The sequence below is a fragment of the Eretmochelys imbricata genome, chromosome 5, assembly GCF_965152235.1.
Source record: "Eretmochelys imbricata isolate rEreImb1 chromosome 5, rEreImb1.hap1, whole genome shotgun sequence".
Classification (NCBI taxonomy): domain Eukaryota; kingdom Metazoa; phylum Chordata; order Testudines; family Cheloniidae; genus Eretmochelys; species Eretmochelys imbricata.
Genome location: NC_135576.1, coordinates 49,696,075 through 49,720,212, shown reverse-complemented (window position 1 = coordinate 49,720,212; position 24,138 = coordinate 49,696,075). Strand labels below are relative to the sequence as shown.

Genomic DNA, 24,138 nt, shown 5'->3' with positions numbered 1-24,138 from the left:
GTTTTCAAAATAAATCACTGTTTAAAAATGTATAGTGTGTGTATATATAGTATAGTGTATGCATATATTCTAAAAATGAAACCTACATCTATCTCTGAGTTGTGAAGAATGTGTATTAAGGTTATAACAACCAACAAGAATGCACTTTTATGTAGAAATCCATGATTAAATCGAGTCTTCCTTAAATTTGATTTAAATCCAATCCATGCTGCAAAGAGCCATCAAACGATGTCAGTGGATAAGAAGAAAAGAGGGTTGTGGTGCTGGCAAACGAGATCGGATCATGGTCCTAGGCCAGTTCACTAGTCTGTTAGTATAGATCAAAAGTGAATGTTAGATGTAAGAGTATGTTCAGGATGATTTACTTGCTATTAGGATGGATCAAAGTAAGTTCATATTTAGATGTTTAAACGTCCTTAAAAACTAGTGGGTCATTACTTGTATTGTTCTCACTTATCTATTCCTGTTACAATGTAGCAGCAAACATTTACATTTGTGTAAAACCGTGTAACTACGTTGCCCATCAAAGAAATCTTGTGAAATGCTAATGAAGGACTTAAGGACTTTAACAGAAAATACTGCTTTCAAAGTAACTGATCATTGTGTGTGATATTTGAGGTCACGGAAAAGAAAATCCCACATGGTTAAAGAGACGGTTAGTTTGTTTTCTGTGAGAAGAAGATATAAATATGGATTCAAAGACAGATACTCTATCTCTGGACTGTTTGGATTCTAAAAGGGAAGAATAACTGAACACGAGGCTGCAGATCCCCATAGTTATTCTGAGCAGCCCTGAAAGACTTTTGGGAAATTGGCAGTCTGTTACATCACTGCCACCATTTGGAGTTACAAACTCTGATTTACCGGTTGTTATATTTTACCTGCTTTCACCTCTCAATAACTTTCTTTTTTTTTTTTTTTTTTTTTGAAGCTAATAAGCTATACTTAGTTTACTATAGAATTGGCTGCCAGCGTTGCATTTTGTGTAAGGTCTGGAGTACCAATTGATCTGGGGTGAGTGACTGGTCTCTCGGGACTGGGAGAAAACTGATGTGTGTTTTGGTTTTAATAACCTTTTATCACAAGGTTGTTTGTCTGGGTTTCAGGATAGACTGGAGAGGCTAAGGGGACTGTCTGTGACTCCATGGCAAGACTGGTATAATGATCCACGAGTTCACATTTGTTACTGGCTTGGTGAAATCTAATTATAGAATATACCACCAGTTTGGGGTGTCTGCCCCTGTTTTCTGAAGGTCTGCCCTGAGATAGGCACTCACAGTGGTGAGCCACTCCAGACAGCATGACAATAATTTTATTCCAGATACTTCCTGATGAACAAAAGATGAGGGTACTGACTCATCCTGAATCCGTATCTGGTCCATGAAAATGTCAAAGATCACTCTGGGAGCAAGTGTATCTTTGCCTCTTTTAGAGTGAGCCCTTTCCCAACCTCCCCGCACTCACCAGCGGTGGGAAGCGGAGCGCCGCGGCTGGAAGGTGGCGGAGTGGAGTGGGCTGGGGCCCTTTTGCTCCACTTCCCGCTGCTGCTGGTGAGTGCCTGTAAGTGGGTGGGTGGTGTGGATAGGGGTTGGAGCAGTCAGGGGACAGGTAGCAGGGGGGTTGGGTATGGGGTGGGGATCCTGAGGGTGATTAGGAATGCGGGTCTCTGGAGGGGGCGGACAAGGAACCGGGGGGAGGGAAAAGCATGTTCACTATAATGCGGTCTCACCTATAACACGGTGAGATTTTTTGTCTCCCGAGGACCGCGTTCTGTCAGGGTAGAGGTATACTTAAAGGGCCAACTTTTTCTCAGCGCACAATTGGAGAATATATGAGCCTACTAAACACTGCTCTCAATGCAAAATCTTCCTGTCCCAGGATATGATCAAAGCAGAGCTTTGGAGCAGAGCCCGGAGCTGGAGTGTGGAGCAGTGGAACTGCAGGTTTTTGCCTGGAGCTGGAGCGGAGCTGGAGCACAGAAAATCTTGACTGCTCCAGTTTTTTTTTTCATTTTCAATCCAAAATGAATGATATTTAGCAAGAAAGTCCTAAAGATGCCAAAAAGTTTCAGATTGTATAACAATTGATATTAACATTTACTTTACCACTTTACGTAATATGTCACAGTTATTCTCATTTTGGCCGAAATCAAGATTTAATATAGATAGAAAATTACAAAGTTTTTTGGAGATAGGTTTTATTAAAGAATCAGATAATTATCAGACATCCGGCAACACTGCAGACTGCTCCCACCCTTGCGCCAAGGTTAGGCAATTACGTACTTGCATAGATTAGTTAGATAGATTAGTATGTGTTGATACTTCTTTTGTAAGGGTTGATCAACGAGACGCACTGAGTGCTGTGATTACAGAAAAGTGTGACGCAAGACGCAACATTTAACATATCACAAACAGGTATATTGCAAAAAAAAAAAGTTTGTTTATTGATATATTAAGATATCGCAAGAGATATTAACCACTTAAGCTCATGTCTCACACGGGCTCCTGTTACCAGTTCGTTTGTACATGCTCCCGTATCACTCTGGCAGACTTAATTTATGTCATCTGTTTAATGGTGTTCGGTAGCATTGTTTGTAATTTTAAATTTACTGAAAAAGTTGTGGTCAGCAGGTATATAAATATACAGTAAACATTTTTGCATAAATTAGGAGTGATTTTTGTGATATATCCAGATAATTGGAAAATGTCCAACACATCTTTGGGGGTGAATGCTTAAGTCATTTTAAGAAAAAAGTTTCTGTGAACACGCATCATAAATTCTTCCTAAGGGAGCTACAATCCCTTCAAGGTGATGAAAAGTTAATTTCTGATTAATACCTCAAAAACACTTTAATATGAAGTAATTATGTCTGTGTCTTAGCGTTAGTATATGCTACCATATTACATTATCCAAAATTATTTAAACCAGAGGCGTCCCGAACTATGGTAATTTTTATTTCATATTTCAAGGAAGGCTTGTTGTCAACTGCGCCTGGCTACGAGCGGTAATATTATGTTCCATAATAAGTTGTTAATTTTTGGTTATTTATTATTACGTTTAAAATTTATGGTTCCAAAGTTGAAAAATAAGTAAAATTGTTTGTATCATTCTAAGTATCTAAGCAGATTAAAATTTTTAAAGAGTTTTCTTGGAAACTGTTAATTGTACAAAATAAATTAAGAGTGCCATTTTAATGCATGTTTTAGCATTAAATCATATTCCAGGGTCGTATCTATTAAACAGTCGAAGATTTAAAAAATATTAAATAAAATTGGCCCAGTCCCCCCACTTCACGACACCTGTAGTTTAAATAATTTTATTTGAATGGTGTTGAGTGATAGAACTTTGGAAATAAACTTTAACGGGAAAGCAGGTTCAAATTGCAAGCACAGTCCTTTTAGTAAAGAGAGCAAATTTTCGGAAATATGTTCTTGCTTCATCAGCCTGAATAGATAATACAAGAGAGAACCTGTTGTATAATCTATTCAGGCTGATGAAGGAAAAACATATTTCCAAAAATATGCTCTCTTTACTAAAAGGACTCTGATTGCAATTTGAATCCGCTTTCCCATTAAAGTTTATTTTAACCTTGTAATGTGTAGCCTCGTTATTTCCCAACAATTAATGTTGTAGAACAGTGATAGCACATACTAAAGCTACGACACATGCCAAATTTCATTGGTATATCTATATTAAAGTGTTTTTGAGATATTAATTAAAAACTTGGAAAATATTTTGAATATTTTTACTGCAAAATTTCATAAGACAAACTAACTTAATTATGTATATTAAAAATACTTCTTACTTCATTAAAACTGTAAAAAAGATGTTAAAATATTAAAATATACTTTAATAGTAATTTTGTGTAAAAAGAAAATGCGATCACTTTTGTCCAGAAAATCCAAAATAAATTCGAAGTACCTTAAGTAGTTAAGGTATCACAAGTGGATACATTATAAAAAAAAAATAATGTTTTTGTTCATTGCTTTTCGAAGATCATAACAAGAAAGATTTGGATGCGGTAGCAGCACAAGAAGATTTGGCCATGACTTCCACAAAAAAAATCAAATCTGCCCCCCATGAGTCATAGCCAATCTACGGAAAAGGATCTCAACGACATCTTTACTTTTGAATTTGAAAAGCCCAAGTTTGGGTTTTTGGGAAAAGCAAAGTAGTAATCGGCAATGTGCAAGGTGGAAAGGGAAATGAATGGCGAGCTCAAACCATGTAGCTTCAAGACAAGTGAAGCAAGTGCTGTGAAAAGTTTCAACCTTTGGCAGTATGTAAAACGTAATCATCCTGAAAACTATGCGGTGCTTTGGTTACAAAAAAGGACCAGGAAGATGAGGCAAAACAGAAAGCTAAATGATGTTCATCTGGCGCGTTGAAAACTCCCGGAGAAAAGATTTTTTTGCAGAGCTTCATCTGAAAAGAAACCCAAAACTGAGCAAACAAAACTTGACTCCTATTTGAAGTCCTCAAAGGTTACAGTCACCAGGGATGCCAATACTTTCCATGAAGGGCTGAAGGAAATAGTTTGCTTGAGTTCAACACTGCTCACTACTTTCAGGCTAAAAAACAAAGGATTCCAAAAAATTTCAGGTGAAATGGGTTAGCAGCTTGGTGTTTTGACGGGGCACGATGCGGTTCGTCATTTAGTTGTCAGCACAGCTGAGTGTGGTCGCGAAGAGCTCAAGAAAGCTTTGGAGCAAAAATTTTGTGCTACCTGAAAATGGATGTGGCAACCCATGGAAACAGATTTCCTTGCAATCAATGCTCAGTACTACGAAGAAGGAAAAGATAAAGCTGTGGTAAAAACCTTGGACATAATTGACGCTGAAGGGCGTCTCAATTCTTCATACATGAAAAGTCAAGTAAAAGCTATTCTAGAAAAATTTGGGATCAGTGAAATGCAAGTGCTGAGCATCTGCGTTGACAATGCAGCAAATGTGACGTGTGCCGTCAAAAATTTCAGCAAGGACAATGAAACCATTTCTACCTCTGAGAACAGGAATGTGGACAGAACTGAAGCTATTTTGCCTGATGAAGAAACTAAAGGAATGGATGAAATCAAACTCAACATGGATGCTGCTGCGCAATGGGTTAATGACTCTAGCCTCATACTTCCAACATGGCTTCATGAGGACAACTCAGAAGTCCAACTGATGAGGTGTGGTATTCACGCTCTTCAGTTGGCAATCTGGAATGGACTGAACAAAGAACATGCCAAGAAATTTCTGGCAAAAATTCGACAAGTCGTTGTCAAACTACAAATCCCAAGTATTCGAAGTGTTCTGCTTGATCTGCATGAGGTAACTCAATCATTGGATACTGTGACTCGCTGGGGTTCAACATTTGCGATGATTGATTGGCTTCTCGTTTTTCAATCTTACTGTGAACAAGTGGCTGCTGCTGGAACAAGAGAACTAAAGTTAACAAAAGCTGAATGGGACGAAGTGAAGAACTTGTGAGACCTCCTTGGCAAAGCCAAACCAAACAACCGTGAATCTTCAAGCTGTCGATGTAACCCTGGTAGTTTTAATGAAGGAATGGCGAAAACTGTCAAAATTCTTGCAAGAAAATGGTGGACAAATTGCAGAAGGAATTCTATCCTCCATGCAGAAACGCGAAGAGAAGCTTTTTGACAATATTAATTTCCTTGCTGGAGTTTATGTTGACCCCCGGTATTGGATTCTTCTTATCTCAAGGGAAATACCAAAGGCAAAGGAAGGGCTCCTTGTTATTGCTCGACGACTCGAAAAACAAAATCTATTGCTTCATTTGAACTCAGCGAAAGAGGTTGAAGAAAATGAAACACAACAAAAAGGGTCATCAACAATCGAATTTGCGGTTTCGGAAAGTTCACATCCTTCAGAAATAGCAGGCTGTTCTCAAACTTCCGTCTCTACTCTGACCTTGTTCGAGCATCCATCCCTGAGACGTCTTCAGCCATCACAGGGAAATGGAGATAATTCAAGCACCAATTCTTCAGAAGATGACGCCTTCGAAAAGGAATTGGATAAATAAGAAAGATGCAGACGAGTTTCTGCGATTCATAATTGTAATGAAGCATTATTCAAGAGAAACTTTCGGGAAGATTGTGAGGCGATAGAGCCTATTGGTAGGCTAAAAGTTGTCTGTTTTTGAGGCCATTCACAGCTACCCACACCGCATTCAGGCAGCCTGTAGAATTGCTTTGAGCATGCCAACAACTCAAGCTAGTGTAGAGCGACTGTTTTCGGCTTTAAAATAAATTTTAAATGGTTTGCAGCAGGCTATGAAAGATGACTTGATTGCTGCAATAATTTTTTCAGAATGAATTATGAATGATTCTAGTTTGTATCATTGTTGATATTTAAATTGTTTTAAAAGTCTGAATAAAAATGTGTTTTCAAAATTACAGTGTGCACTTTTTTATTTAGTTAAAAATTAATTTGAGTCGGCGCATAGTCAGAGCAGAGCTGGAGCAGTCAGTATTGGTGCTGGAGCGGAGCAATTCAAAAATTTGATTGTGCCAAATCACTGGATCAAAGATATTTTTGCTGCCAGACTGATATGCAAGAAACAACTAATGACAATTAGAACAATACTATGAATGTTGCTACTGATGTCCGCAAATTAATTTTTTAAAACATATGGCACGTCGCTGTACAAGGCAACCTTATTTGACCCTGAGATCCCAGTGGAAGCAAGAAATTTGGGCTCTTACATCCCATGCAGATAACAGATGGCAATCAACTCAATCAGCATTTAGGAATGGGCTTCCATATTTCTCTTGTCCAAACTGTAGCAACCACAAATGTGGTATCAGGGAAAGGGAGCCTATGCTTGGAGGCTCCACATCAAAGGACTTGGTGTATTCAGGAAAAACAATTACAGAATGTTTTGGACGGGAGGGTAGTCCTGGATGCATTCAGTTCTTTCAGATTACTATTATCCCGAAAAGTGGTGTGGTTGAGAAGTACTATTGGGCCACTGTTTATATAAAACAGTAAGGAGTATAAAACGTTAGATCCCTTCAAGGCCAGAAAGCCTTGCATATATAGGAGTGGTTGCAGGATTAGGAGTTTTCAATCAGTTCTTCCAGTGAATGTTCAGGAATAGAAAGCTACTCGTTTTCATACAGCACTGAGAAAAAGCTCCAGTAGCAAGATATATCTATCCACTTTAGAAGTAGGCTCTTGCAGTTGTCTTGGAGCTCAGGAGCAACACAGGTTTGATAATCCTAACAGTCCTGTACTGGCCCAGTTGGGTAGGGTTCTAAATGCCATTGTAGATGGCCAAAGCCAGTTCCATCAGGTTGAGAATCTGGACTCAAATCTTCATACTGACTGGGATGCACTGCTCCATCCCATCCCAGGAGACTTTCCTTAACAGCCTGGCTGCTGACAGGATAAGGAGCTCGTAGGCATGGTGATCTTCAAGAATATGCTTTGTTTCTGGTGTTTTTGGAAATCATCTACCAGAAGGACCTATACTTCCAATCGGAAGAGTTCGTAATGTGTCTCAAATTAAAACAAAAAACCCCTTTAAGTTTACTTTAAAACTTTGAGGCCTGATTCTCCTTACACCAGTTTTACAATAATACTGTACCACTTGATTTCAGGGGAGTCACCTGATTTACACGAGTGTGAGTGAAATAAGTTAGTTCATTCGTATATTAATAAACCTTAATGAATAGCATATTTAACTGAATTTGTGGAGGAGGAATTGGTTTTAAAATAAGTTATGAATATTTGAAAATATAGACATGAGCATGCACAATTTGAAGTTCCGAAGAGTAGAACTCAAAAATCAGTAAATCTCATGTTAAAGTTGTTCCAGGAAGGAGATCTCTGCTACAGATGTGTTGTTTTCTGCTCCTCTTCTACTTGTTAAATGTAAGCCTTTGTCATAATCCAGTTAAAGTATTACTTAAAATATACATACTTTGGAATATGACAGAGTTAGCAGTGCCGGGGCAATTGTAAATCTTAGAATTACCTGATTTTATGTTTGTTTGATCTGACAACTTTATCTTTGCACTTAATTCTAGAATTTTGCACTTAATATTAAAAATGAGCTCTTTAGAGTTGACCAGAGCCCCAACAAAAAGAGGCAGATATTTCTAGTCTTGTTTTGTGGTGAATGTGGAAGAGAGTAATTTTAATATGAACACAATTAGTTGTTCCTTTTCTCATGTGTATGGAAGCAGCTCTAGTTTCTGTTTTTTTTTCACCTTTTGCAAACACACAATAATTAACATTTGTCAGAAGGCTAGCGTTTTGTTTATAAAGTAGTGAACTAACTGTCATAGGTGTGACGAGGAGTTAAGTAATATTTTTTTATTGAACCAACCTGTGTTGGTGAGAGAGACAAGCTCTTTTTCTATGTGGCTTTTGAAAGCTTTCCTGTCTCTCCAACCGAAGTTGGTCCAATAAAAGATATTACCTCATCCACCTTGTTTCTCTAATATCCAGCCACTGACATGGCTACAACTACACTGTCATTGGTGTATAATATGTGCCTTATGGAGCTGAAAGTTTGGAAGTGTGGTCACGGATGCTGAATTTGATCTGTTGGGTCAACTGGTCAACTTCACCTTGTGGGCTTCTGCAGGCTTCACCTTTTGGCTTGAAAGCTTTTCAAAATCAGTACATAGTTGTTTAGTATTACCAGTAGCCTCCTGTAGAGTAGATTCCACTGAAACATTCAAGAAAGACAACTTGACAGATAACCAGTAATGTAGGCACTGCATTTTCAAATACATTGTAGGGTTGACATATGAGAGAATGTGAATGAGTATTCTAGAATTTCGGTTTCATTGTTGATAAAGAAGGAAATATTTGGTCATGGCACTACTCAGGACGGCATGTCAGGGGTCTTGCAACATCTCCATGGGGTTGTACTACTTGTAATGAATGCAGTTTTGACCAAGAACATAAGGACCAGAATTCATTATAATGTAGTACGTGACCTCCAAATGATTGCTGCTGTTTCATTTATAACTTTAAGTATCTTAATTAAAATGTTTCTATAATGGTTTATTGTTAAAAAAGTGTGGGTACAAAGGCACATCAATTAAAATGAGTGATGGTTTGAAAACAGGAAATTATCCAGTTTTCATTTCATACGAATTCAAAGTTAAGAGACTTCGACTTTTTATGGATTAAAATAAAATCCTATTAAGTCAGAGGACTTTTTCCATCTGTAGTTTTTGAATGTCTGTTTGCTTGTTTCCTAGAGAATAAGTTGGTTTTTTTAGGCTTAAACAAATCATATTTAAATTGTGTGTCATAACAGAGTATTTTTCTAATTCCTTTTTCACATTACTGTCAGGGAGTGGAGCTATTTGAATTTTGGATAGATGATTCTAGGCAAAGCATACTCCTGCACAAACTCAGAAGGTACCAATTAGCTAATAAAGCTTAGATAAAATAGTATAATTGACTTTTGTCAGATGTTTGTTTACCTTTCCCGTCCTTGATGGGATAAGACAATCTGTGTTCTAAATTTCTATAATCAAAGACAATTAAAGTTTGATCATGGACAGAAAGGACTGCTGCTTTGGATCTCCACATATTTACTGTTTGTTAGCAGCTCATCTGATGAGTTTTGCGGATAAAATAATGGTGTTAGCTGCTTTTCCCATTAACTGTAAGACAGAAATATCTGTCTTGTCTAGTGCAGGAAAATTCAGGATAAACTTAAGAGGTGATGCATTTTACACATACTTATGTTAGGAGCTAGGTCTGTATTTATGTTTTATGCTAATAGACAGTGTGCAAAGTAGACAGTCCTTGTACTTGGTACTACTTGATTAAAAATGTAGGAAATCAGTACTGCTGCAGATGTGCCAAGTTAATTCTGGCTACTATACCAAACATAAGCTTTACTTTCAAATTTGCTACATATAAAACATGAGAATTTCTTCTTGGAAATTTCAAGATGTATTACGGTAGTTCAACAAAACAGGGAGTTCCTGTAATCAGTTTCCTGTTATGTACATGTTGTATAAAAACTGAATTCAGGCTGAAGAGTTGCTGACAGGGCTACTTCATTTTCATGAGAACATTGTTTAGTTGCTGATGAAGGGAAATTGAAATGAAATATCATCTAAAGGTTAGCTTCCTTCACTTTCTGTGACCCTTACTTTTTTGTATGCATAGTTTGGGTAAATAATATCCTTACATGGGCCTATTTAATAGAAATATTTATGGATACTGGAAGCCCCATTTTCTCTTTGCCCTGCTCTCTCCCCTGACATCTGAGAAGGACCCCCTTTATGACAGTGTCAGAAGAGAAGTATCAATCTGAAGCCCAGCTGCTGAAGAGAAAATCTTCAATTCCTGTGGGAGGAAAAGAAAGCAATACCAGAAGTCCTGAATAACCAGTGGTGATTGTGTGTGGAAGGGTTCACACACACAAAGCTGCAGTCTTGTTGGGGAGGACTGACACAATCCCCATTCAACAGATACTTTTTACTACAGAGATATTCACAAAACAATCCTTCAAAATGATGTGAGGAGTATTGGAACTAACCTCCCTGGAGATGTTGCAGGTGAAAAACAGCTCTCCTCCTACCCCAAAAGAGCCATATCTGCTGGTGTTGGATTGGGAGGGAAGATGGGAAATCAGCATCTGATTTCACTGCTTCTCCACGTTATAGCAGAGGGTGGTACCTATTACTAAAAGAAACTGGAAGGTCTGAATCCTTAAATACATACACACTATTCTCACAGCAAACTAACTGACCAAGAATTATTATTTTATCATTGGTTGTTATTAGTTAACCAATCAGGATGCTTTTATTATATTATATCACAGTGTTTTAATATCATGTGTTGCAAAGAGCCTCAGGAGCCACATTAAAGAGCCACTTGCGGCTCAGGAGGTCTGTCTGAGTATCACTGCCCTAGACAAACTTTTAAGAAACTTTCCACTCTAACGGATTGAGGGATGTTGCATGCACCAGATCAGTGTGACTCTCCAGTTGCCAGAGAATTGTCTCATGTTATTAGCCCTGAACACATTGTCAGAGGAAGGACCTTAGGGGACCTATTGGACTCCAGAAGATGGATCTAGAGCCAGATGATCAAACCTCATCTGATGAAAACATTTGGGTTTCCTTTGCCACTTCCTCCATGAGAAGATGTGATTCAGTTCCATGGGCTGGTAGAGAGAATGGCCTCCACGTTGAAAATTCTATCGTGTGAGTGGAAGAGGTATCTCACTCCATATTTGACTTTTTGGGGTGTCCTTCCAAGGGTAAAATCACTCTCCCTGTACAGAAGGGGGTACAAACAGAGCTGGTTGTAGTACAGTGCCTAGCACATGGGTCCAGGTCTGATAGGTGTTGTGATACTACTGAGGGTACAGCTGCTACTACTACTCTACTAGTATGTGGCTGAATCCTTCCTCTGGACAAGTGATCTCCAAAAAAGGCCAGTGGGATCTACCAGTTTCCAGTTGAGGGTTTTTCCTGTTTCGTATACACTTTGGTCCTAACACACTAGCTGCCACTGCTGTTGTCCAGAGAATAAGAGGAGGGATGGGCTCATTTCACCCCATTGAACAGCAAGTTAAAAAGCTAGATGCCCAGGGAAGAAAGATCTTCTCTTCAGCTTCACTGGGCATTAGAGTATTTAATTAGCAAGCTTTAGTGTCCAGATACCAGTACTGTCTGTGGAAGAAGATGGCTATATTTGATAAATCCATACCTGAGGAGCAAAAGAAACTGGTCAAAGCTTTTGTTTCCGAGCACTGATTAGCAGCCCAGACATGCATTAAGAGCTTCCTTTGGCTCCTTGGATGCAGCTTTTAGGATAGCTTCAACTATTACCTTGAGGTGCCATTCACGGATCTGATCATCTAATCTGCCTCCTGAAGCAAGAACCCAAGTGGAATGCCTTCCATTTGAGGATGATGAATTCCTTTAGTGCTAGAGCTGATATGCAAAAACCAAAGGTTAGTAGAGCTATGGCTATAATCCCTCAATATCTGTCAATTGCTTGGAAGATTCGGCATTCCTACTTGCAGATCCCACAGACAGCCTATTTTCTTATTTTTCAGCCTGTTTTGCTCGCAAAAGATTAAATCAGCAACAGCCAAAAAGAAAAATTTACGTCTCCCCCAAAAGGGGAACTGGCTATGTCAGGGGCAGGCAAACTTTTTGGCCTGAGGACCACATCGGGTTTCCAAAATTGTATGGAGGGCCGATTAGGGGAGGCTGTGCCTCCCCAAACAGCCAGGCAAGGCCTGACCCCTGTTCGACCCCACCCTGCTTCTCACCCCCTGACAGCCCCCCCAGGACTCCTACCCCATCCAACCCTCCCTGTTCCCTGTCCTCTGACTGCCCCCCTGGGACTCCTGCCCCATCCACCACTCCCTGTCCCCTGACTGCTCCCCACTGCTCTATCCAACCCCTCCTCTCATTCCTGACTGCCCTCCCAGGACCTCTGCCCCCTGGCTACCCCCTCGAACTCCCCTGCTCTCTATCCAATGCTCCCTGCCCTGTTACTGTGCTTTCTGGAGCACCTGTGGCTGGTGGCGCTACAGCCCCACTGCCGTGCAGCACAGAGCACCGGGTCAGACCGGGGCTCTGCAGCTGTGCCGCCCCAGGGGCACACAGCCCCCCTGCCCAGAGTATTGTGCCAGCGGCGCAGTGAGCTGAGGCTGCGCGGGAGGGGGAACAGCGGGGGAGGGGACGGGGGCTAGCCTCCCAGGCCAGGAGCTCAGGGGCCGGGCTGGAGGGTTCCGGACCATAGTTTGCCCACCTCTGGGCTACGTCCTCGTCGTCTTAGCAGAGATATTTGAGAGCCTCAAACCAGCTATGAGTCATTTACCTACCTCCTCGCTCCCCTCTTCCCTTTGGAAAGCCAACTTTCCCACTTTTTCAACTTCTGGAGAGTGCTATCATTACAGACACAGAGGGATTCAGGAAGTCATTCAGGGGGGTTTCTCCATCCAGTTTGACATCCACTTTCTCCCAAACCTTCCTTCAGGGATCCCTATCACCAGTATCTGTTAAGAACAGAAGTCTGCTCACTATTGGAGGTAGGTGCTATAGAAGAAGTCCCCACCCCCCCAAAAAAAAAAATTGGGAAAGGGATTCTATTCCACATATTTCGGAGGATGAGGGTCTTCCACCCATTCTAGATCCTTGAAAGCTCACTTAAACAACCTGGTAATTCATGGACATTGGAACCCCTGGGAAAAGAATCTGCATATGAACATATTAAAATTGAGAGCAGTTTTGTGTTCTCTCAAGTTCTTTCTCCCTCATCTGCAAGACAAAGTGATACAAGTGGGTCAGATAATGAGGCAATGTTCTATGTCTGCAAACAAGGAGGAGCTCATTCTAGACAGCTGTGGAAGGAAGCTGTGGAATTGTGGAACTGGTGCATTCATCATGACATTTATCCCATAGAGCAAGTCAACAGCCTGTGGATCTTTTGAGCAGGAATAGAAGACAGCAGCACAAATAGTCACTTGAAGAACTCAGTAGTAATGAGATATTCCCACAGATAGGTCTGTTGGCAATGAAATGCAATTCAGAATGTCCAAAATTTTGTTTTAGAGCAGAAGCAAACCTTCTGTAAGTCTTGTAAGTAAGGCACGAGAAGTAATTCTTTCATTCTACTCCACGCTGATTAGGCCTTAACTGGAGCATTGTGTCCAGTTCAGGGCGCCACATTTCAGGAAAGATGTCCATGGGGCCGGACGAGTTGCATCCGAGAGTGCTAAAGGAACTGGCGGCTGTGATTGCAGAGCCATTGGCCATTATCTTTGAAAACTCGTGGCGAACGGGGGAAGTCCCGGATGACTGGAAAAAGGCTAATGTAGTGCCAATCTTTAAAAAAGGGAAGAAGGAGGATCCTGGGAACTACAGGCCAGTAAGCCTCACTTCAGTCCCCGGAAAAATCATGGAGCAGGTCCTCAAAGAATCAATCCTGAAGCACTTACATGAGAGGAAAGTGATCAGGAACAGTCAGCATGGATTCACCAAGGGAAGGTCATGCCTGACTAATCTAATCGCCTTCTATGATGAGATTACTGGTTCTGTGGATGAAGGGAAAGCAGTGGATGTATTGTATCTTGACTTTAGCTAAGCTTTTGACATGGTCTCCCACAGTATTCTTGTCAGCAAGTTAAGGAAGTATGGGCTGGATGAATGCACTATAAGGTGGGTAGAAAGTTGGCTAGATTGTCGGGCTCAGCGGGTGGTGATCAATGGCTCCATGTCTAGTTGGCAGCCGGTGTCAAGTGGAGTGCCCCAGGGGTTGGTACTGGGGCCGGTTTTGTTCAATATCTTCATAAATGATCTGGAGGATGGTGTGGATTGCACTCTCAGCAAATTTGCGGATGCTACTAAACTGGGAGGAGTGGTAGATACGCTGGAGGGCAGGGATAGGATACAGGGGGACCTAGACAAATTGGAGGATTGGGCCAAAAGAAATCTGATGAGGTTCAATAAGGATAAGTGCAGGGTCCTGCACTTAGGACGGAAGAACCCAATGCACAGCTACAGACTAGGGACCGAATGGCTAGGCAGCAGTTCTGCGGAAAAGGACCTGGGGTGACAGTGGACGAGAAGCTGGATATGAGCCAGCAGTGTGGCCTTGTTGCCAAGAAGGCCAATGGCATTTTGGGATGTATAAGTAGGGGCATAGCGAGCAGATCGAGGGACGTGATTGTCCCCCTCTATTCGACATTGGTGAGGCCTCATCTGGAGTACTGTGTCCAGTTTTGGGCCCCACACTACAAGAAGGATGTGGATAAATTGGAGAGAGTCCAGCGAAGGGCAACAAAAATGATTAGGGGTCTGGAACACATGACTTATGAGGAGAGGCTGAGGGAACTGGGATTGTTTAGTCTACAGAAGAGAAGAATGAGGGGGGATTTGATAGCTGCTTTCAACTACCTGAGAGGTAGTTCCAGAGAGGATGGTTCTAGACTATTCTCAGTGGTGGAAGAGGACAGGACAAGGAGTAATGGTCTCAAGTTGCAGTGGGGGAGGTTTAGGTTGGATATTAGGAAAAACTTTTTCACTAGGAAGGTGGTGAAACACTGGAATGCGTTGCCTAGGGAGGTGGTGGAATCTCCTTCCTTAGAAGTTTTTAAGGTCAGGCTTGACAAAGCCCTGGCTGGGATGATTTAATTGGGTATGGGTCCTGCTTTTGAGCAGGGGGTTGGACTAGATGACCTCCTGAGGTCCCTTCCAACCCTGATATTCTATGATTCTATGTGGACAAACTGGAGAAAGTCCAGAGAAGAGCAACAAAAATGAGTAAAGGACTAGAAAACATAGCCTATGAGGGAAGATTGAAAATATTGGGTTTGTTTAGTTTGGAGAAGAGAAGACTGAGAGGGGACATAAAAGGTTGTTACAAGGAGGAGGGAGAAAAATTGTTCTTAACATCTGAGGATAGGACAAAAAGCAATGGGCTTTAATTGCAGCAAGGGAGGTTTAGGTTGAACATTAGGAGAAACTTCCTAACTGACAGGGTGGTTAAGCACTGGAATAAATTGCCTAGGGAGGTTGTGGAATCTCAGTCATTGGAGATTTTTAAGAGCAGGTTAGACAAACACCTGTCAGGAATGGTCTACTCTAGATAATAGCCCTGTCGTGAGTGCAGGGAACTGGACTTGATGACCTCTTAAGATCTCTTCCAGTCCTATAATTCTATGATTCTGTCCATATCAGATGCATTTCTCATTTACTGGGAAATAGATTTTCTCTATGGTGTTCTCCATCTGTACTCGTTCAAAGTATTATAAAGAAAATAAGACTGGACAAGGCCAGAATAATTTTGACTGCCCCAGCTTGGGCAAGACAGAAATGACTTACAGACCATCATCTATCCGAAATAGTGTTTGTCTCTCAGTAATCACAGATTTCCTGACCCATTTGAATGGTTGGATTTACTTTCCAGAACCACACTCTTGATAGCATGGACCATGGGACCTTGAAATGTCTCGTTTTGATTTGAATTCAACAGATTTTACTAAATTCCAGTAACAATCAACCTGTAGCTGCTATGACCACAAATGGAAAAAGTTTTCTATTTGTGCAAATAATATTAAGAGATCGAGCATCAGCCTCCTCTATTCAGTCCCTTCTGTAGTATCTACTTCATTTTAAGCCATTAGGAGACTTTGTGTCATACATTAAAGTACCCTTTAGCTATTTCTGTGCACCATGTACTAACTGATAAGCCTGTATTTACCCATTGCACAGCTGAGAGATTCATGGAAGAACTAATGAACGTTTTATCATCTAGTCAAAGAAACTACACTAAGAAGGGATCTTAACAGGACTGCTTGAATTAAATCGAAAGTGGGTTTATTCACTGATAAATTTTTTTAGTTATTTTCCTAAAGAAAGGTTCATTTTCAGTAGTTGGTATAACCATTAAAACATGTTGATTTGCAACCAGATACAGCAGGGCTGGGCAAACTTTTTGGCCTGCGGGCCACATCAGGGTTCTGAAAGTGTATGGAGGGCAGGTGTAGTGTATTAAATTGCTCCCCGTAGGAATGTGCTACTTACCGTGTACTACTTATGGCTGTCAGTCCTGGTGTGCTGAGCGGCATGGTAAGGGGGTGGGGAGTGGAGGGGTTGGAAAAGGGAAGGGGATTCCAGGGAGTGGTCGGGAACAGGGGTGGTTGGATAGGTGTGGGAGTCCCGGGGGACCTGTCAGGGTGTGGGGGTTTGGATAGGGGTAGGTGCAGTCAGGGGAAAAAGGAGTGGGGGGGATGGTTAGGGGCGGGGGGTCCCAGGAGGGGGTGGTCAGGGGGCAAGGAGCAAGGGGGTTGGATGGGGCGGGGTTTCTGAGGGAGGTGGGAAGTGGGAGGAGGTGGATAGGGGGCAGGGGCCAGGCTGTTTGGGGAGGCACAGCCTTGTAGTGTATTAAATTACTCCCCGTAGGAATATGCTACTTACAGTGTACTAACGGCTGCCAGTCAGGTAGCACATTCCTACGGGGAGCAATATAATACACTACACCGGGTGGCTCTCCCAGCTGTGCTGTCCGGCAGGAGCTTGCAGCCCCACCACCCAGAGTGCTGGTGGCACGGCGAGCTGAGGCTGTGAGCTATCCTCCCTGGTTGGGAGCTCAAGGGCCAGGGAGGACGGTCCGTGGGCCGGATGTGGCCCGCGGGCCATAGTTTGCCCACCTCTGAGATATAGCCTTTACACTAAATTTGGTAAGTTCTGTTACCTAAGAAGATGCACTTTATGTTTTGCAAATGTATTTAAACAATTATGTAGCTTAACATACATTTACTCAGTCTCTTCATTTTTACGTTTTGTTATGTTAGAAGATTGTGAATGACATTTCTTACTTTATGATTTTGTACTTAGAATTTGTCAGGCTGCATTTGAGTGGAATTGGAAATTGTATTGTTAAATGTGAAGAGAATTAAGGTTTTCCGGTATGGAAAAGGTTGAGAACCACCACATTATGAAAACTAAAGAGAATACCTTCAATTTTAGAAGTTCAAAAGTGGTGTGTGTTTCAAGATATTTAGAAATATGTTAGTGTGTGAATTGAGGAGTTTGTGGGGACCAAATAAATGTGAAGAAAATAGAACAGTATTTTAAAAAGGGAGCATTTAAAAATGTTTCCTCTGCAAAAATTAATGGTTTTCTTTAATACATGTATAGTAGATTCTGTTGTTCTCTGAAGAGTTATTGTGGCCAAATTTGGAAACTAAATTGTCTCATGAAAATATAAACAGTACGTTTAGTTCTGTCTGAATTGTTTCTAATGCCTTATTGCCTGCATAGTGTGGGGGCAAAGGAATGGGAGTTCCTAGGTCAGGCGAAAATTGTAGTAAGTTTAGTAGTCACCTATTGTTGAATGAGTATGCAAGTACTGTTTAGCTTTACGTTGGTCTACATTTTAGATACGCAAAGCAAAGCAGTGTGATAACTTGGAAGGGGAGTAGGTATTGAACTGGCTAAGGTTAGCATTTGCAAATAGCCTATGTAGAGTAAATAAATACGGTTCTGGCTTCTGATCACCTTGATTTGCTGATTATGGTCCCTTTGATCTTAAGGTATTTTCTGACTTATGTTCCTTTGTACGCAGTACTAAGAATTTTCTTGCATTGAGTTTGGTAACATTGGCCTTAACTGCAGATTGAGCCAAGACTTCTCATTTCACTTTTTCCAGTTTCGAGTTAGACCAGTAGTTGAAACAAAAAGACTACACAAATAAAGTGGAAAGACTTAAATCTGTTAGCCAAACAAGTTATATTTTTCTATTAATCAGATTTTTCTGTTCCTTTTTCCTGAGCTATGAGCTCCAGGAAACTGCACCAGCAACATTACACCGGTGTTAAACTTTAAAAAACATTTGTTAATCCATTTATAGTTTACTGTGCTTAACTATATGCAGGACAGTCCATTTACATACCTGTAAAGAGACTAAATTGGTACAGACATATAACTACAGCTAAATCAATCTGCAACTTGCTGAACTTTGTATTCACCTTTTTTTTTAACATTGTGATGAATGGTAACCTGAAAATTAAAATAAGATTAATACTCTTAATGTTGTTTGGAACCAGTAAAGCAAAAAAACCCAAAATTACTATGAGGTAGATCAGATATACTTAGATTGGCTCTTGAATGTGTCTCGTGCGGCTCTTTGCAGCACGTGATATTAATCACACAGTGTGATTTAATTATTAACTCATCTAAGTTATTAACCAGTCAAGATGCTTTTACCATGTTGTTAATCAATTGTAGTTGGTCAGTCATTTTGCTGTGAGAATAACATAATATACACTAAATATTTCCTGTCACACTGTGTTTAAATATAAATATATATAGTACTATAGTAAATGAAAAAATGAATTCATACTACTGTGGCTCTTTTGGGTAATGTTGATAGCTAATTTAGCTCCTGAGGTCTCGATGTCACTGAGGTAGATGAATGAAGGTGGTCCAGTTCAGATTGCTGTTATATTTCGTTGCTTAATAGTTATATTTAACATCTTTTAAGTGCGCTTGGTACATTATGAAGATAACTGTCCATGCCACTTAGTGCTCTACAATCTAAATATCGCAAATATAATTGATGATAGGCAAAGGGAGGTTGTAGGGGATGAAAGAGAGCGATTAATGGTTTTAGCCATTTTACCAAATATTATAGAGGGAGAAGTGACAAAATTTGGCATGGACCTGAATTTGAGGAAAGAAGAATGTGAAAAGTCAATTTGAGTGACCAAGAGGACTGTGGAGTGGTCAACAGTGATGGAGAAGAGGGGAAGGGTAGGTACTGCAGAAGGAAAGAGTTCAGTATTTGACAAGTTTGTTTTGAGAAGTGGTAGTGAGACATCCAGGAGGAAAAATCAGAAAGACAGGAAGATAGATGAGTCTGGAAAGAATGGGAGAGATTGGATTAGAGAGAGACATTTAGGTAATCAACACAAAGATAGTAACACCATGGGAGTATATTAGGTGATTCAGGGAGTGTGTATAGAGGAAAGAGAAGAGAGGATGAAGGACAGACTTTCTGGGAACAACAACAGAGGTGGAGGATCAGGGAGAAAGAATGCAGTGCTGAAGGAGCACCCTGCAAGGTGTGAGAGGTTAGGATGGCGGGGGGTACAGTGATTCAGAAGCCCAAGGAAAAGAGGGTCTTCAACATAGCATAGAAAAAGTGCATATGAAAGAGTGGCCATAACTTGGCAAGGAGTTCATTTGTGACTACTGGGTTAATTGTTTGCAGTGTTTTTGTAGCTGTGTTCGTCCCATGATACTAGAGATACAAGGCGGGTGAGGTAATATTTTTTTATTAGACCAACTTCTGTTGGTGAAAGAGACAAGCTTTCAAGCTACACGGAGCTCTTCTGAAGGACAGCTGAAGGACACCTACCTTGTCTCTCTATTGGGTTAAATGGAAATTGAGTGGTTAGGAAATAAGCTGGGTTGGAGCAAATCAAGAAAGCAATTGGTGGACAGAAGTTGAAGCATAAGGAACAGCCAGCTTGTTTAACTTTCATCCTCCTTGATCAACTATTACAATGTATAGGTACAATACTTTGTTCTATAATTGTTTTAATAAGTTGTGCTTCATAGTTTTGATTAAACTATAAAGTCTTTTTATTCTTTAGGGGGAAAGGAACAATGGCTTTGATGTTCTCTATCATAACATGAAACATGGACATCTGTCGACAAAAGATCTAGCAGATTTTATAAGAGAAAGGTAAGTATTTACCTTACTATTTTTGAATCTTAGCATACCTGTGTGTGTTTACTTTTGAAAGTTTGATTGTGTAATGTGATGGTATGCATATTTTTTTGTGGCTTTCACAGGCTCTGCTATATTTTTCCAGGTTCTTTAGGCATACTCTGTTTGCTTACAAATGCATATTGTCTCTTGCGCTTCCGTTATTACTTGATTTCTACTTTGCGGATTTGATTTAGCTGACATTTGCCTTAGTGAGCTAAGAAGGGTAAAGATGGAGATGCCAGAATATTCAGTGTCAGGAGTCAACTATTTAAAAAAAAAATTAGTACTGTTTAATTGTTTGAAGAAAACCATTGATTTCGTTTCTTAGGCAGTAAAAACAATATTTGTTCGAGAAAGATTAGCATGATCATTGCTCATAAAGTTAGAACAAACACCTCCCCAGGCTCTAGTATAATACCTAATAAAGTGAAATTCTCAAATTTAAAAAATAGCAGAAAAAAGAGACTCGGAATCAAAATAGAGTAAATGGGGGTGTGAGGAAAAAAATATGACCAATAAACAAGAATGCCTACCATATTTTCAGAATTGGCAGGAGTGAGCTGCAGGACTAGCAACGTGACACTCAGGCCAACAAAATGTGCATGTTCTATTTTTACATAGTCAAGGGTAAATGCTCAGCAAAAACATAATGCACACTAGCTTTTTTTTAATCATATCTTCCACCATTAATGGGACTCATGGCAAAGATTTTTTTTTTTTGTTCTTGCTTGTACGCACAATGTAGAGCACAAACTAGAATTTTATAATTCAGATTGTTATCAAATAACTTTAGAAAGGAGCTCTTAATAAACATATAGATTTAATACTGTATAACTTACAAAAGGGCACATTTTTATTTGGAGAAATATAGGTTTGTGGAACGCTTATGCTAAATCTTTTGGTTTTTTTAGGGTACTTTAAAACTTAAGGGACTTTACATTTAAGGGCAATTTTTTGTTTTTTTAAAAAGTAAGTATTTATGAGAATTCTCTTCCAGGAACATTAGACTTTATTGAGAGTTTTGTGTAAGTAAGTATTGCAGGGTTAGGACCTTAAACAAAAATTGACCCAAATAATTTCAAGATATAGCTAAAGGAAGTTTAAAACGCTAATAAGAATATTATTGTAGTTTGATAATGTAAAGAAGGAAAACACAAATTGTGGAAAATGATTGATTTGATCATTTTCACTGTTTCTCATGCACTCATAAGAATATAATCATTAGAGGCATTCAGTTCCCAGCGATTCCCTTAATTAAGCTTAGTTTTAACCAAAATTGAGATTCATTTGAGCATTCTTTCTTAGGTGAAAATTCAGTAGAAGAGGAGCTAGATTTCATGATAAAATCAAGGGACACAAGGGAAAGTGAGTCTTACTGTTCTTCAAAGGCCCATTTCAACACACACTTCTGGAGCAAGGAGAGTTTCAGATTGAAAAGATAACTTCATTTTGTATGACATTTGTTTTTTAATTATGAAATTAGAAGCAGGGAAAAAAACCTAGTGCCAGAGAGAATTAGGGTGATGGTTAAAGAAAATTACCTACTGTCAGCTGTGTCTAATCAGTGCTAATTCATGACTGCTAATCTGATTTAAATTTTTTTCTTGGACAAATATTGGGTACTCGATCAGAAATAGAATTACCAATCTCAGCTAGATTCATGCTAACAGAATCAAAAATTTTGAAAGCAAGTTTTACATTTTAAATACCCACCCAAACTATTTGGCAGTAATCTTTGACTAGCTTAACTCATGAAAAGGTAGTGTAACAGGAAACATAATAGAAATATCCACCTGATTCAATTAATTTTTTGTTCATTAATTTCTAAATTTCTATAGTTTATCTAATTGTATAACAAGCAACATAAGTCATAGTAAAAATAATGATCAATAATCACCTTTGATTGATGCCTCACTTAAAAAAAATATCTACAAAATGCTGTAAAAGTGCATTGACATTTTCTTTCCCACTGTTCTTCATATACTAACAGAAAATAGGGTAAGAGAGGTCTCTAACTGCCAGCTTCCGGATGAGCAGGAAAGCTGTATAATTGTCACAAAAGCAGCATTTCCCTGCTTCAGTGCTTTGAATTGTAAACGTTCAAGGAGGATTGTTTAAAGTGTTTTAAAAAAATCTATCATATAGCAGCAAATAATAAACTATGTTTTATCTCTAAATTTGGCACCTAAAAAAGGGAGATGCATTCCTTTGAAGACAAGTTGAATCAATGCCCTGTGTAATCCAAAATTGTTGATGTCCTTACCACAGAATTGAGCTCAAAAATCTGTTTGTTTAAAAAATAAATAAATAAGCCATTATGGTTTAAAAAAAAACAAACCAGAAACAAAGCAAGAAAACATTCTAAATCTGATGTTTTAGTGGTCCCTTTCAGTTGTGCCTATCCCACCAACTCAAACTAGGTCCCACATATTCCCAAGTGCCAAAAGCTCTGAAAGTTCCTTACCAAGCTGCCAAAACTTCCAAATTCCCATGACATTTTGTGCAATGAAACTTTTTTTGTTGTCACTACAAAGATCTGTGGCACATAGAAAACACACAGAATAAATCAAACTTAATAATTGATTACATGAATGATGTTTTATTGATATTCATTTCCATTTTAAATTGGATAAAAACCTCCAATTTTGAGCTTACTTGAAGGCATCACAGCCATTTTATTCTGCACCATTGGAATATTGTAGAAGCTAGATGTCCTTGCTGCAGAATTTAGGTCTATGTTGCTGTGGATTATGCAGTGCTTTTGCTATATTAATATCCTTACAGCACTCAGAGCAGCAAGAATCGGAAATATTAATGAGTACTTGTGGCACCTTAGAGACCAACAAATTTATTTGAGCATAAGCTTTCGTGAGCTACAGCTCACTTCATCGGATGCATTCAGTGGAAAATACAGTGGGGAGATTTATGTACATAGAGAACATGAAACAATGGGTGTTACCATACACACTGTAACGAGAGTGATCACTTAAGATGAGCTATGACTAGCAGGAGAGCGGGGGGGAAAAACCTTTTTGTAGTGATAATCAAGGTGGGCCATTTCCAGCAGTTGACAAGAACATCTGAGGAACGGGGGGGGGGGGGGGGAATGAACATGGGGAAATAGTTTTACTTTGTGTAATGATGCGTTGGAGAGGTTTTAGTTGGGGACTGAAGGTGATGGCTAGTGGCGTTCTGTTGTTTTCTTTGTTGGGCCTGTCCTGTAGTAGGTGACTTCTGGGTACTCTTCTGGCTCTGTCAATCTGTTTCTTCACTTCATCAGGTGAGTATTGTAGTTGTAAGAATTCTTGATAGAGATCTTGTAGGTGTTTGTCTCTGTCTGAGGGGTTGGAGCAAATGAACACCACTAGCAATCACCTTCAGCCCCCAACTAAAACCTCTCCAACGCATTATCAAGGATCTACAACCTATCCTGATGGACAACCCATCACTCTCACAGATCTTGGGAGACAGGCCAGTCCTTGCTTACAGACAGCCCCCCCAACCTGAAGCAAATACTCACCAGCAATCACACACCACACAACAGAACCACTAACCCAGGAACCTCTCCTTGCAACAAAGCCCGTTGCCAACTGTGCTCGCATATCTGTTCAGGGGACACCATCATAGGGCCTAATCACATCAGCCACACTATCAGAGGCTCGTTCACCTGCACATCTACCAATGTGATATATGCCATCATGTGCCAGCAATTCCCCTCTGCCATGTACATTGCTCAAACTGGACAGTCTCTATGTAAAAGAATAAATGGACACAAATCAGACGTCAAGAATTATAATGTTCAAAAACCAGTCGGAGAACACTTCAGTTTCTTTGGTCACTTGATTACAGACCTAAAAGTGGCAATTCTTCAAAAAAAAACTTCAAAAACAGACTCCAATGAGAGACTGCTGAA

The 24,138-nt window shown here is 39.9% G+C and overlaps 1 protein-coding gene across 1 annotated transcript in view; it reads left to right on the top strand.

The window, feature by feature from the left end:
- Window positions 1-24,138, top strand: part of FCHO2 (FCH and mu domain containing endocytic adaptor 2) — a 230,609-nt gene that overhangs the window by 9,387 nt on the left and 197,084 nt on the right. The window contains exon 2 of the mRNA XM_077817076.1: window positions 20,107-20,198. Within this exon, the coding sequence (XP_077673202.1) occupies window positions 20,107-20,198 (92 nt within the window). The remainder of the gene's footprint in view (window positions 1-20,106; window positions 20,199-24,138) is intronic.